This window comes from Pleurodeles waltl, chromosome 3_1 (genome assembly GCF_031143425.1).
Source record: "Pleurodeles waltl isolate 20211129_DDA chromosome 3_1, aPleWal1.hap1.20221129, whole genome shotgun sequence".
Lineage (NCBI taxonomy): Eukaryota > Metazoa > Chordata > Amphibia > Caudata > Salamandridae > Pleurodeles > Pleurodeles waltl.
Window position 1 is genome coordinate 1,761,396,129 of NC_090440.1, and position 15,792 is coordinate 1,761,411,920.

The 15,792-nt window shown below is 40.9% G+C and overlaps 1 protein-coding gene across 11 annotated transcripts in view; it reads right to left on the minus strand.

The window, feature by feature from the left end:
* The window catches only part of ARMC8 (armadillo repeat containing 8), a 526,273-nt gene that overhangs the window by 235,174 nt on the left and 275,307 nt on the right, over window positions 1-15,792 (minus strand). For 9 of the 11 annotated variants that reach the window (XM_069225737.1, XM_069225739.1, XM_069225738.1 and 6 more), the window contains exon 11: window positions 11,870-12,070. In XM_069225737.1, the coding sequence (XP_069081838.1) occupies window positions 11,870-12,070 (201 nt within the window). The remainder of the gene's footprint in view (window positions 1-11,869; window positions 12,071-15,792) is intronic. The other 2 variants (XM_069225740.1, XM_069225733.1) reach the window with 1 other exon arrangement.

The window sequence follows — 15,792 nt, forward strand, 5'->3', positions numbered from 1 at the left end:
CATCAGTAAACTTTGCCAACTTAGCACTATCCCAATGCATGAGTATTGATTCAGCCTTGTCATCCGGAAATGTCCGAACAGAGTACCTACAAAATAACAGTGAACTATTGTGAATGAATGCAATTCATGCAATGAAGGCAAGCAGAAGAAACCTTGAGAAAATTAACATTACTGAGCCCATGCTAAAGAGTTCAGTACATCGCCATTCAGAAATAAACAGGGCTTGCTTGAATCCGTGCATCAAAAATAAACAGAGAACGAGCTGAGTGAGACATCCATTTTAAACAAGATGGTGTTGTGGCCTAGTTAGCTTTTCCCCAAAAAATAAATGCACTTTAACAGGTCATATCAAAATAGTTTCAAAGGCAATAGCATTTTATACGTGCACACATGTAAACTAGAGTATAGGTTACTTTTCTGCACACTGTTAATTATGAACAAATAATATTAAACTCTCAAAAACCTACATCTTTTTGCTGCAATACAAACATTTTCCCTTTAATAAGTCTTGGTAAATTAAGAACTAGTTTGAGTTTTAACTCCATTATAAATTCACAACACCTGGAAATGTGCTGCGTAAAATGGGTTATTTGGATGTCTTTGCTTACTTGAAAAGCATATTCTTGTCAACTAATATTTGGATTCCAAATTATGCTAAAAACAAATTTGCATGTCTGTAAGCAGACAATTATTTCTATTGATTGGAGATAAATTCCCTTCTAATTCTACTGTATCTACGGCTTGCCTGAGGAAGCTGTTTTGCAAGATCAATATGCTGCACTTTCTCCTTTACATATTGGTGGAATTGAGAGAGGCCCATGTGAATCTATCAGTTTGAAATAAAACACTCTAGCACAGTAATCTGAATATAAAAAGTTGAAAAGCAGCTTTTGTTTATTCCATAATGACATCCATCTCCAAGATTGAAAGTACGTAGCTAAAGGTCTGCACTATGTCTCATTTCCAAACCACATGGCAGTAGTAGATGCTCAGCTCAGAAGGAAAAAAATATTTGTCTAGTCATACTTAAACGATCGGTCAACGAAAGCAATTTTATGTCAAGACCAGAGGCTTCTATTATGCATTCTAATCTTGCTTTAATTAATATGGCCGCAGTCAAGAACTACAAATCCCAAAAGGCTTAGCAACAAGCTTGCCAATGGGAAGAAAAAACATAAGAACAATAGGCACCAATAGGGTAACAGCTATGACCATAGAGTACACACTTGACTGCAAGCAGCCCTCTTTTCTTGCTGCTACACGTCAAGATAAGTACTCTTTTTACTATCACCTCAGAACTTTGTTTTAATCTATCTTCTATGTGTACATATGTTATACGTTTATGGTATTAGTTTGGAACGTTCCATTCCGCTTATGCAGGTTGCGCTCTGCGCTTCTATTTCACGAGCTTCCCGCTCCCCCCCGCCCGATTTGCAGCGGCAATATTCACACTTCCTCGGACCGCCTTACCACGTCCAGCCTTCTCCAAGGTGGCGCGGCTTCATTCTTCCTTTCCACTATGGACGGACAGTTTCTATAGTTTTCACACACCTCAGGGAAGTGTCCCTGTTTCTTCCCGCCCATTTTTCACTCCCACTTTTCATAACCCCTTATCTGCTGTTTTTTATCAGTTATTCTCCTTACAAAAAATTTAGATAGAAAGTTCCCCTTTGATGCCTGATAATGACGATGAGGAAACTTTTAATCAAGATTTGACTGATTTTATTCAGTCTTCTGTGCAACAAGCCCTTCAAGCTTCTATGGAAAAAATGTCAACAAATACTGAGAATTCCGTAAGGAATATGATCTCCAATACTTTACTGGCCCAGTCTGCGGGGGAAAGCAGAAAACATAAATTATCTCCAAATACAAAAAATACATTTTCTTCTAGTGGCGCACAACTGATGAGTGAGGTTACCTCATAACAGATTGAGGATTTAATTCCTCCCAGGCCTCCGCGAAAGGAGGGGAATAACGCCATCAATGTAAATAGTTCAATATTGCATTTTAAATGCAAATTAAAAACTAAAAACATTGATAAAGCGCCCAAAAAGATTATAATCTTAAAGATTTTGGACACTGACGATTACATGGATGATTTGGTCCAATCTGATACCACTGGCGAAACTTCTTCACCTCCTCCTGCCAAGAAAATCAAATTACCCTGTTCAAATTCCGATTCCATTTTGGATACCGATGGAGTTCCCATGTCTGATCCCAACCTGATCCATCATCCCAATTCCACTGAATAGCTACCTGCTTCCCATGTTGGAGACTACCTTTCTTCGCGTTTTCGTCTTCCCTTAGACAAACCAACACGAGCAAAATTAAAATCTGAATGTCCCAGACCTTCCTTACCGTCTAATATCACTTCTAATCCTTACATCAATCAATCCTTAATTACCTTTTCTACGAAATTCGAAAAAGACCCTCGCAAAGGGGTGGATAAAGCCTGGATAACCTGCCAGGACAAGTTACTGGATGTGGTTGGTCCGCTCGCCCGTATTTTTGACCTTGCCGAAACGGCCAGACTAGACAATTCAGACATTAATCCTACAGACCTTTCCCTTTGGGTTCAAAGGGCTTTTTGCCTCCTAGGCAATGCCAACTCGGCTATCATTCTCGAAAGAAGGAAAGGATTGCTCCTAAAATTGGACCCTAAACTCGCAAACCTTGCTACTCTCGATCCTGGAGTACAAGCAGAAGGCCAACTTTTTGGTGGTTCTTTTATTAAGGACCTTAGTCGTTATGTTACCACTTTTTCGTCTATTGGCAAGGCCCAACAGTCTCTGAAAAAAGGGTTTAACCAGCATGTTTTTGCACGTGCCAGCAGAGGCAGGAGCCGCTTTACTGGCCGTGCCTACCATAACCAAGGTTCAAGAGGCTTCTTCAACTCTTCCTACAACATCCAGGATTACAAGCCTCAGTTCTACCCACAGAGGTCCAGAGGTTTCCACGGCCGCAGACAACAATATGTCCAGACAAATAATTTCCAAAGTAAGCAGGTATTTTGGCCTTCCCGTGGGAGGGCGTCTTCGATTGTTTCTACCAAAATGGCATTCAATTACAACAGACCCCTGGGTGTTGGATACAGTTCAAGGTTATTCCATAGAACTCTACTCCCTTCTGTTCCAAAATGTTTTTTCCTAGGTTTTCTAATAAACTCGGAAAAGTCTCTAATGATCCCTTCCCAATGAATAGAGTTTCTAGGTTTCTTAATAGATTCCTCCTCAGCCACCCTTCATCTTCCTCCATCAAGGGTAGCCTCAATCAAAAAAGAACTTCTTCACACTCTTCACGAAGACCAGATCTCCCTCAGATCTCTGGCAAGAATAATAGGGCTTCTTTCTTCCTCTATTCAAACCATTTTTACAGGGCAGCTTCATTATCAAGCCCTGCAATGTTTAAAAATCCTACATCTCCGCAAAGGTCTTGCCTTCTCCAATCTGATAAAATTAGACACAGGCTCTAGTCTAGAAATTCAATGGTGGATACACCATTTAGACGCCTGGAACGGCAGAACTATCTTCCCCTCAGTGCCCGATCTTGTGTTAGAATCAGATGCAAGCCTAACAGGCTGGGGTGCCCGCTGTGGACCAATATCGACTGGTGGTACATGGTCTTCCAAGGAGTCCAAATTGCACATAAATTGTTTAGAGATGCTTGCAGACTCCTTTGCAATCAAAAGCCTAGCAAAACACAAAGTGCAATGTTCCATTCTTCTTCGTATGGACAATGTATCTTCAGTTCGGTACACAAATCATCTTGGAGGAACCAAATCAAAACCTTTAGCCCAACAAGCAAAAAGTATTTGGGAATTCTGTCGATCCCACAACTTTTCTCTTCAAGCGGAGTGCCTCCCAGGTTCCCAGAATTCCATAGCAGATTGGCATTCCCGTCATCTCAAAGATTCCAGCGACTGAAAACTCCATCCCTCCATATTCCAACTCCTTTCGAACAAGTGGGGTCCGTTCCACACAGACCTCTTTACATCCCGTCCCAATTCGCAATTACAGCGTTTCTTCAGCTGGCGTCCGGATCCTTACAACAGATGCTTTCCAACAAGATTGGTCTCCGGCAATCAACCATGCCTTTCCTCCTTTCATCTTAATCAATAGAATATTAGCCCAAGTCAGACGCCAGAAAGCATCCTTGATCATAGTGGCTCCATTTTGGCAGTCTCAAGTTTGGTTTCCCCCCTCTCCTCGAATTATCAACAGATTTTCCAGTTCTTTTTCCTTCTTTCCCATCTCTTCTCCTGGACCCAGCAGGGTCTCCACACAACTTAATTCTATCAAATTCTCTAACTCTCTCTGCTTGGAAGGTCTCAGGTCACCCCAACAAGCCACTCTTGTTTCAACAGAGGCTTCAGAATTCATTAATAACGCCTGGGCTCCCGGAACAAGAAAGGCCTATAAATCAGCTTGGCCTCTATGGACAAGCTGGTGTGAGGGAAAATGTATCAATCCCTTTTCAACAAATATAAATCTTATCATTAATTTATTGGCCGCAGAAGTCAGTTCAGATAAGTCATATAGAACTGTAAATCTCTACAGATGAGCTATTTCTATGCATCATCATTATATCAATGGCAAACCCATCGGTGAACATCCTTTAGTCTGCTGTCTATTAAAGGGAGTAAAACTTTCCAAACCTCCTTCCTCGAAATACACACATCTGTGGGATGTAACTGTAGTAGTGAACTTCTTCATTTCATGGCCCGATAACACAAATCTTTCTTTAAAAAAGCTTTCAGCAAAATTAACCATGTTATTATGTCTTATTTCTATTAAACGTGTGTCTGATGTCAAATCCCTTTATTAAAGAAACAGAGTTGAGTATTATCCCACCGCATTTACCATTTACATGTTTTTGCTTTCCCTCCCTATTAGCAAATCCATCATTACCTCCTTCCACATCATGATGACTACTGATGTTCTTCCATCTTCCTTCTTTGGAATTCCAGGTTTTCATGCCTTCAAGACTCCCAAGTTTCTCCAAGACTTCAATTAATTATCTCCTGTTGCCAATAACTTTTGTCATTTGTGCTGGGAATCGCTATTGTTGGTTCAATATTACCTTTGTTTTATGATCCTATTTGACCTTCTCGCACAAGAAAAGAGGGTTGCTTGCAGTCAAGTGTGTACTCTATGGTTATAGCTGTTACCCTATTGGTGCCTATTGTTCTTCCCATTGGCTAGCTTGTTGCTAAGCCCTTTGGTATTTGTAGTTCCTGACTGCTGCTATATTAATTAAAGCAAGACTAGAATGCATAATACTCGCCTCTGTGTCTTTAATAAAATTAAGACTTTCCTTCATAAATTACTAGGAAAAATCTACATTTCACAGCAAAATGTATTATTGAGAGCTTTCTGTGCTCTCACAAAGATAGTAAAAGTGAATCTTTTGGCAGACAGATTCACTTCTACATCAGAAATCTTTTTCACTTCCGAAGACTATTCCACCTACATGCAAGATAGATCTCCTAATAGCCAGCTTTGACACCAACCTGCATTTTGTGTTCCTCATACATGGCTTCACAAGAGGATTCTTCAGGAATGCCTAGAAAACCAGTGCAGTGATAGTGGGCATCGGAGAAGTGGGAGGACAAACTAACTGTCTAGCACAGCTTTTCAACCATATCTTTTTGATGCCAGAAACAGAACATTTGTGACAATAGTTCCCTACCAAAGCCCCTTTCCATTCAGAATTCTGAGGAATACTTTGATTCTGCCAGAAACAGACCTTTTGTGATTATAGTCCCTACCAAAGCACCTTTACACTCAGAATTGTGAGGGGTACTTTAAATCTGGGATGGGGTGCCCATATGGAACATCACGTTACTCGAGAACGTGGTTGGAGAACATTCTAGTCTTTAGAATCATAATTCGGCTATTTCCTAGGTCTTAAAGTGGATCCAGGAAAATCTGGAAGCAGTACCTCTGTGAGCCAGGAGGTGGCACCTGCTACTCCATGCTGACATAGCCTGTGCCAGATGTGACGTGCCCAGGCCCATATAGTTCATTTCAATCTGTGCCAACAGAGATGGATCCACAGCTACCTCTGGTCTTTTATCAGAGTTTTTCGAAAATTCATCTGCCAGTTTGCAAGGGATACCTCCCAACAAATATACAGGGTTTAATCCTAGTGGGAAATGCAGTCGACAGATTTTGGTGACTGATCCCTACTTGGGGTTGTCCCACAACTCCACAGCCTGCAGTGACTTGTGCCCAGATACACACCCCAAGCTATCCAGCAACACGAGGCCAAGCTTTGTGTCACCTAGCACAGGAAAATCCTGCGTCAGTAAGTTGAGCGTCTGATCCCAGTCTTGTTCCTGTTACCGCTCGCCTTCTCCCAGATCTGATTGATTGGGTAAGTTCAAGAAAAAGAAAAAATAATCTTTGCTACCCCTAAGTCTCTAGAGGAGACGTGTGGGCATAGTTTGTCTAGAACCCTTTCCTGCACCCGTTTGGAGACAACTCTGATTCCTGCTCCGCACCAGCAAGAGTTCCCAGGACCCTGAGCTATGCCTGCCCACATCCAAGAGTTTCATGTAGCAGTGATGCACTTATTAACACTGTTCACTCCCTTTGGGGCCCATGGAGCCATGAGGTGTCTGTTCACCCTCTGGTTCTGTGCCCGGATCCTTTCCAACTTTGCCATGGGCTCTGTCCCTGGCACCAGAACCCCTGCCAGAGTGTCAGCCATAGATGCCACCGATAACTTCACTGGGACAGGACACAACGGGCCAGCCCTCCGCTAACCAGCGATGTGTCAAACTTTTCAAAATCTGACCTTGACTTTGCTTCCTCTTTCAACAAATTCTTTTCACTCGGACATTATCTCCGTACTTCAGATCAAGGAACATGTCCTCCATGACAGTTTTGGGACAGGTCCAGAAACATGCGAGGATGGCATCAGCCAGTATCGGGAGAACTGGTATGACGGGCTGCAGGAGGTGAGAGGCCTTGACACCTCACCATACTGTTGTGTTCCTCCTCCCATCTCCTCCGCAGGAGAAGCTGCCTCTTTTGCAATGGTGGTATGCAGGGAGGTGCTACAGCCTGGTCACACTTTGGCCGAGTCTCTCCTCCCATTTGATGAGCTCCTGGTGGATGTTTTTTTGGGAACCTGGGCCAAACCATGCTCAGGGACGTCAGTCAATCGCCATATTGCCCTTGTCATCAACCTGTGCTGGGAGATCTTGCCTTTTTGTCTCAACACCCTTCTCCTCACAGACTGATGGTGCAGTCCTCCATAGGCAAAATTAACAAATTGATTTCACTCTGACACCTGATAGTCGAAACGCATCAACACATTCGGTCGTAGAACGTTCTTGTCTGTCAGTCCGGGCCTCTGATCCATGAACATCTTATTACCTGCTTACAGCTGGTAGTCCAGCAATCTTGCCAAGTCTTTCTCCGCACCTGGAGGGGATCACATAAGTGACCTGGACAACAGCAGGGGGTTGAGCTAAATCCCCTGCTAACCCTGGTAGAGGTACGGTAGGTGTTCCAATCACTGCTCCGGGTCTTGGTAATGGAGTAGGGGTCTGGTATAGTTGCACAGGCGGTGCAGTGTTATCAAAACTGCAGGAGCAGATGGTGGAAACCTGTGGTAATAGTGCTGAAGCATACCCTGCAAATTAGTTACGAGGGGCATAGATATAGCAATAGACAGGTCCTGTTAGTCCTGCATCAAATATTCCTGATGGAATAGTTCTGTGTGCTCTCTAGCAGAGTAATGTTCGTGATATTCTTTTTCTTCGTCATTATTTCAGTAATCTTGGCATTTGACCCGTAGCTGGGATGGACTACTAGCTTTAGGGAGATTAAAGACAGCAGTGGAAATGTCTTTGTAGATTGTTTTGCTTTTGGTTCTGAGTGTTTCATCATTGGAGGTTTCTTCATCAACAGCAAGGTCATCGTCAGTTGTGCTGTCGACGGCAAAGTCGTTGGTTATGTCATCAACAGCAGCATCGTTGACAGTTCCATCGGTGGAGTCACTGTCCTCAGGGGCATCGATGGTATCATCGCCGGTGAGCATTGAGACAGCAACAGGATCTTCATCATTGACGGTAAGTTGAGAAAGGAGGTCATCGACAGTGACTCCGTCAATTAGTGTTTCAGGATCCTCGTAGTGACAATTGTCATCAATGACAGCGCTGGTGAGGAGATGATCATCAGAGACACTGCAGTGGTAAAGGTCAGCGTTGTTGTCATTACCGTAGACACGGTCATCGACGAGTGCATCCTGGACGGTGTCTTCGTCAATGAGGGTACATTTTTCTTGTATTTTGTCACCGACAGCACAGGCTGTGAAGCACTCTTTATAAGAGAATGTAGGAAAGTCCTTCTGCATCTTTTCGGGCCCAATCTCAGCATGCATTAATTTCTTAATGACCTTTGCAGGTGGTTCAGATGTAATTTGTTCCCCAGTTTTAGGTCTTTTAAGGGCAGATGACGTCTGCGAAGAGTCATCTCTGTCTTTCTCAGTTAAAAAGCACTCTGGTTTTTAGCTTTTGCAGCCACAGTAAAAGTCTACCTTTCCTGTCCTTTAGAGTATTCTGAGAAAAGATGCAACATATTTTACAGTCTCTCACCTTATGGTCTGTATGGAGACAATAAATGCATTTCTTGCGTGGGTCCTCCGAATTGAGTCTTTTCTTTCCGCAGGAGTCACATGCTCTGAAAAGTCCTTCCTTGGCGATTTGGGACATAGTGTCAAGTCAAAAATCAGTAAGCAGAAGAAATGATGATTTCCTGAAACTAAATTCCTTTGAAAAAGCTGAGAAGAAACAAGTAATATGAGCAGAACTCAAGGAGACTCCCATCGCATGACGTGGTAGAAAATCTAGAGGGTGCTGTCGTCTGATTGGTTATAGTTAAAGTTTGGTCCTTTTTCAAAAAGTACATAGATAGGCTATTAAACTGACTTTTTCCATTGTCATTATAGCCTACGCAGGGCTAATAAAATCATAAAAACTTTACTAGACCTGCAGGTCGAGTAACTTCAATAATCTACTCGACCTAACTGTAATGTACTTGACCCGTAAATGGGTTCATAATTGTGTGATCCTGGGCAAATAGTTTACAGTTGCCTTTTTTTCATTCTCACATATGACTGCACCTTCATATATGTGAGCTCAGCATTTCTGCAGTACAAAACAACTCTTCTTTGACTAAATAGACTACAGTTTGCTGCAAGTATCAGCATAATCTAACCCACATATAGGGGCACTTGACCCATGACTTCTTTTAGTTTACTAACAGCATGCCATCAGGGCAGGAGTGTTTCTCAGTTTGTTTAAACACTCACTTTTAATAGCTATATTACTAAACTTTGATGTGGTAGCATTTTGTCATCTACACACAGCAAATTTCAAAGAAATGACCATAAACCTTTCCACTAACTTGCAACTATACTTATAAAAACTGTACAGTGTATTAACAATCTGTGAAAATTAGATTTCAGAAAACATATCCATGCACAACATGCAAAGTATTCTGATTTGTTGTCATCCTATTAAAATATTTTTTCATCACAAAAAGATATAAAAAATGGGATTTCACAACTACTGAAATATATTTTGAAATGTTTGCACAGTTGACTTAGTCAATTAAATGTTGTGCGTTAGGAAAAAGCTGACACTCTATTTGCTTTTTACAGCAGGTCACACAGTTCACCTTAAAAAGTCCTGGAACTCTGCAGTCAGAAGGAAAATTAATTCTAAGACAAATTAAATTTTGACCTCTGTCTATGAAGACAGAGCAAATGTGACATAAGAGTAAGATTTAAAGGCATCTTTTATTACCCCTTTACTTTTCAACTGAACAGAACATCTGTTCTTTGTCAACTCGCCAGAAGGGGTGAGTAAGTACTAAAATAGCTCTACCTGATCAAATAAGACTCGCCATAGCGAGTGGTTGATCCCTGCTATGGTAGTGATATGTACTGCTTTATTGTGGTACCGTGTGACTCCCACCTCAACGACAGGGAATTATTCAAGCATGTGAATATATGAAAGGTCCAATACAGGATAATTCAATGTTCTGATTTGTTGGAATTGTAATTCTTCTGCTCACACGAAAGATGAATCTACATTTTCTTTGGTTCAATGAGAAGACTTTCTATATGAAACCTCAAATTTAAGAGTGAAGCAGAACTCCTTTTAGGCCTTTCCGATGCTACTAAGGATGCTGTCCTAATTCTTCCCGATTTTGCTGCTCATTTGGGACTTCGAATATTGTTTAAATTAAAGTTCTGTGTTGCCATATTACCAAGCACCTTCATTCATTGAATTTATACATCTGTACTTTACAATTTCCGAATCAAACCTTTTCAATTTTGTAATAAATCTTTATAATGTTCTAATACCATTCTAGAACTCAATTATTGAGTCTGTCTTTTCTTATTTCAGTGCATTTTTGCTATGGTGATTTGTACCTTGAGACACATTTCCTCATGAAATTGAGGTTTAAAACTAATCTCAAATCCACCCAGTAATAGGTGTGCTGTTAACACGTTTCTAGAGGTGTAATAATTTAAGGGTACCCTGCCCCCACAGTCTTAACAGATTTCTACATTAGTTCAGGTTTGTCTTCAGTGTAAATGGCTAATTTATTACTAGGAAAAATGCTAGGAGCCTATACCAAAAGATGGACAGCTCTACAATCAGATCCCCAAAATCAATGTGTGCTGCACTTTATGAAGAAATATAGTTAGTTTTTTTATAAACTCAAGAGAAACGTGAGATATACACAGAAGGCACTTACCTTCACATGCAAGATATTTGATACATGGGGATCAAAGAAAAGAGTTTAAAGATAGCAATTGTCAGAAACTGGTCAGACCCACAGCATGGCCATAAAACAGATAGTTTAGAACTATTTTTTTTTTTTAAATCTTCTAGCTAATCTAAGACACAAAAACATTTAGAATACATTTCTGATTCTAAAGCGTGATGTTGTTACATAAACTTGCTTATAGGTGCCCCCCCCCCCCCTTCCAAATAAATATTGAGGGCTGGAAAAAATCCTGATGAAAGCTAGAACATATGCTCTCTCTGAAAATGTCACAGAATTTATTGTTCATGAGGCTTTGTAAAAAAGGTACCTTGAGAATCAGAACAGAACAATAACTGAGGCCCTGGATTTTATGGCTGCTTGGGTGACATACGTTTAGCTATTTGAACTCATTTGTGAAGATTATTTCATGTAAGGTGCTCCCAAGGTGTATGTTTTGCAGGCTTTTTGAATAAATCTGTTATCAAAATCTAAATATAATTACCGCACTTAAACATGAACAATTTATGCAAAGTTGCTTTTTTGCCCCCAAGCACCTGCTCTAGTTCAAATAGATGTTTTCAGTCACTTTAACCGAGTGCTACACAAAAAGGATTTACTAAAAAATGTAGGAATTGCAGCCTCGCACATTAGCTGAGACAGCCAGCCTCGAGAAATAAGTCACACTTTCAGTCCTCTACTCCACATTAACAGAATGGAACTTAAGGAAACCATTTTACCTCTATTTCACATTTGCATTGTAACATGTAAGGTTTCAGATCAAATGCTAAGCAATTGAGTGACTGTCTAGAAACTGCTTATTTTCAGCACCAGTCTCTTTAGCTTGAAGTCAATACACCCTCTACTGGGAGTTCTGAAAAGGCAAGGCCTAGATCAAGTTTGCTGTAGACATTGCCTTTTCTGGCCTAAATCAGGTGCAGTAAATTCATCAGTCATTCGTTCTACCATCCACTCTGTGGCTATTGCCTTACTACTGAGCAAACATGGATGAAAAAAATTGGGTTACTATTATGGAATGCATTATATTATTTGGGGACTCCAAGTACAATGAGAGTACACACCCTCTTGATATCTGTGATGGCACTCACGGAGCTGGGGTACTTGAAGTAGTCAGCAAGCATGGCAATGAGATGGTCTGTGATGCTGGCAATTCTTTGAAGCTCTACATCAGGCTCTATCAAGTAGGCAAGAGTTTCGGCTCCTTCTACCCTCTCCTCCAGCAATCGTTCTTTGCTACACATCCGAACCAAACAGGGAAGTGTCTAAAAGAATAAACATAGGTTTGGAAAGGGAGTGGTTAAATTTTGAGTAAATCACATTAACTCATTAATAACACCATGGTTAGGTTGGATTTGACATATCACCGTAACTGTATGACAAAGGTGAACGTGGCATCTCACATGTGAATAATATGCTTCTTCAGACAACTACATGGTCTACACTCCTTTTCCTTACTCTTTACTCTGAGTCAAACTCTATACTGGACCCATGGAATTCCAAAGTGCACCATAATCAAGTCATTTTGACATGTTGCCTAGATTCAGCAGCAGAAATCCGAGATGAGGTGCATTTATACAATAATATATTATCTGTTATTTTGTTGTTGAATAAGTATGGCTTATTTGCTTTCTATCCGTAATGGGTATGTGTGGATAACCTAGAGGGCATTGTTGGTTTGTTTTAACTGAGACAATGGTTATCTTGTGACAAGCACCAAACAGGGCAAAATACAGAGCCCGCATATTTGCCAGTAATTCAGATGTATGGAATCTCCTTAATACAGACACACTTGTGACATTTTTCTCTTTATATGGATGTAGGAGTATGACACTTGGGATCGGTTTGGGGGACAAACAGTGCCCTGGTGCAATTATATATGTTTTGTATTATCATTTATTACATTAATGGATATTTTATTGTACTAGAAAAGTATTACTGAATGTTATGCAAAAATAGACATTGCAGTTGAACTGAAGAACAACATTTCAGATATGAATTTTGAACCTCTGTGGATTGGAAAACAATGTTCTATAGCATATTCATTTATTCTGGCTAACAAATACACAAAATCACAACCTGTAAAAAAGAAGTGGTGCAACAAATCTTGAGTTAAACAATCTAAACTTCTTCTGTTGCCTTTTGGTTGTTTTCTGTCATATTGGTTATGTTACTTACCCGGTAAGCATCTGTTTGTGACATGGCGTGCTGTAGATTCACATGCTTTGCATACTCCTGCCATCTAGTATTGGATCCGGAGTGGTGCAAGTAGTTTTTCTTCGAAGAGGTGGTTCGAGTCATGAGATCGAGTGACTCCTACTCTCAGTGATACTGCACATGGGCATAGACGCCTTTGTTAGATTGTTTTCCCACCGGCGGATGAGAAAGGAGTGGAAGGTATGTGTAATAGAAGAGATGTCCATGCTAAATGTAAGTACATATATATATGGAAAATGTCACTTACCCAGTATACATCTGTTCGTGGCATTAGTCGCTGCAGATTCACATGCTGTGCACATCCCGCCATCTGGTGTTGGGCTCGGAGTGTTACAAGTTGTTTTTCTTCTAAGAAGTCCTTCGAGTCACGAGATCGAGGGACTCCTCCCATTTCGGCTCCATTGCGCATGGGCGTCGACTCCATCTTAGATTGTTTTCCCCGCAGAGGGTGAGGTAGGAGTTGTATATGCTAGTAATAGTGCCCATGCAATGGAGTGAATACGTATGTACATAATGTAGTTTAAAGTAATATATATATTTACAAATATACAAATGTTCAAGATCAACTTCTAAACGGCTACAGGCTCCCGGGGAGGCGGGTGGGCGCATGTGAATCTGCAGCGACTAATGCCACAAACAGATGTACACTGGGTAAGTGACATTTTCCGTTCAATGGCATGTGTAGCTGCAGACACACATGCTGTTCATAGACTAGTAAGCAGTTATCTCCCCAAAAGCGGTGGTTCAGCCTGTAGGAGTTGAAGTTGTTTGAAACAATGTTCGTAGTACTGCTTGGCCTACTGTGGCTTGTTGTGCCGTTAGCACATCTACACAGTAGCGTTTGGTAAATGTATGAGGCGTAGACCATGTAGCTGCCTTACATATTTCGGTCATTGGAATATTTCCTAGAAAGGACATGGTAGCACCTTTCTTTCTAGTTGTGTGTGCCTTTGGTGTAATAGGCAGTTCTCTGTTTGCTTTAAGATAACAGGTGTGAATGCACTTAACTATCCATCTAGCAATGCCTTGTTTAGAAATTGGATTTCCTGTATGAGGTTTTTGGAAAGCAATAAATAATTGTTTTATTTTTTGAATTAGTTTTGTTCTGTCAATGTAGTACATTAACGCTCTTTTGATATCTAATGTATGTAGTGCTCTTTCAGCTACAGAGTCTGGCTGTGGGAAGAACACTGGTAATTCTACTGTTTGATTTAAGTGGGACGGTGATATGACTTTTGGTAGAAATTTCGGATTTGTCTGTAGAACTACTTTATGCTTGTGTATTTGAATAAATGGTTCTTGTATGGTAAATGCTTGAATCTCACTTACTCTTCTTAAAGATGTGATGGCAATTAAAAATGCAACTTTCCATGTTAAGTATTGCATTTCACAAGAGTGCATGGGCTCAAAAGGTGGACCCATGAGTCGTGTTAAGACAATGTTGAGGTTCCATGAAGGAACTGGTGGTGTTCTTGGTGGTATAATTCTCTTTAGACCTTCCATAAATGCTTTTATGGCTGGTATTCTAAATAGAGAAGTTGAGTGCGTAATTTGCAGGTAAGCTGAAATTGCTGTAAGATGTATCTTAATGGAAGAAAAAGCTAGCTTTGACTTTTGCAGATGTAGTAAGTATCCTACGATGTCTTTGGCAGATGCGTGTAAGGGTTGAATTTGATTATTATGGCAGTAATAAACAAATCTTTTCCACTTATTTGCATAGCAATGTCTAGTGGTAGGTTTCCTAGCTTGTTTTATGACCTCCATACATTCATGTGTAAGGTCTAAGTGTCCGAACTCTAGGACTTCAGGAGCCAGATTGCTAGATTCAGCGATGCTGGATTTGGGTGTCTGATCTGTTGTTTGTGTTGCGTTAACAGATCTGGTATGTTTGGTAGTTTGACATGAGGCACTACTGAGAGGTCTAGTAGTGTTGTGTACCAAGGTTGTCTTGCCCATGTTGGCGCTATTAGTATGAGTTTGAGTTTGTTTTGACTCAACTTGTTTACTAGATATGGAAGGAGTGGGAGAGGGAGAAAAGCGTAAGCATATATCCCTGATCAACTCATCCATAACGCATTGCCCTGAGACTGATCTTGTGGGTACCTGGATGCGAAGTTTTGGCATTTTGCGTTTTCCTTTGTTGCAAATAGATCTATTTGTGGTGTCCCCAAATCTGGAAGTAAGTATTTAGTATTTGGGGGTGAATCTCCCATTCTTGGATCTGTTGGTGATCCCGAGAGAGATTGTCTGCTAACTGATTCTGAATTCCTGGAATAAATTGTGCTATTAGGCGAATGTGGTTGTGAATCGCCCAATGCCATATTTTCTGTGCCAGGAGACACAACTGTGTTGAGTGTGTCCCTCCCTGTTTGTTTAGGTAATACATCGTTGTCATGTTGTCTGTTTTGACAAGAATGTGTTTGTGGCTTATTATGGGTTGCGATGCTTTTAGCGCTAGAAATACTGCCAATAGTTCTAAGTGATTTATGTGAAACTGTTTTTGGTGAGTGTTCCATTGTCCTTGGATGCTGTATTGATTGAGGTGTGCTCCCCACCCTATCATGGAGGCATCTGTCGTTATTACATATTGTGGCACTGGGTCTTGGAAAGGCCGCCCTTTGTTTAAATTTATACTGTTCCACCATTGAAGCGAGGTGTATGTTTGGCGGTCTACCAACACCAGATCTAGAAGTTGACCCTGTGCCTGTGACCACTGTGATGCTAGGCACTGTTGTAAGGGCTGCATGTGCAACCTTGCGTTTGGGACAAT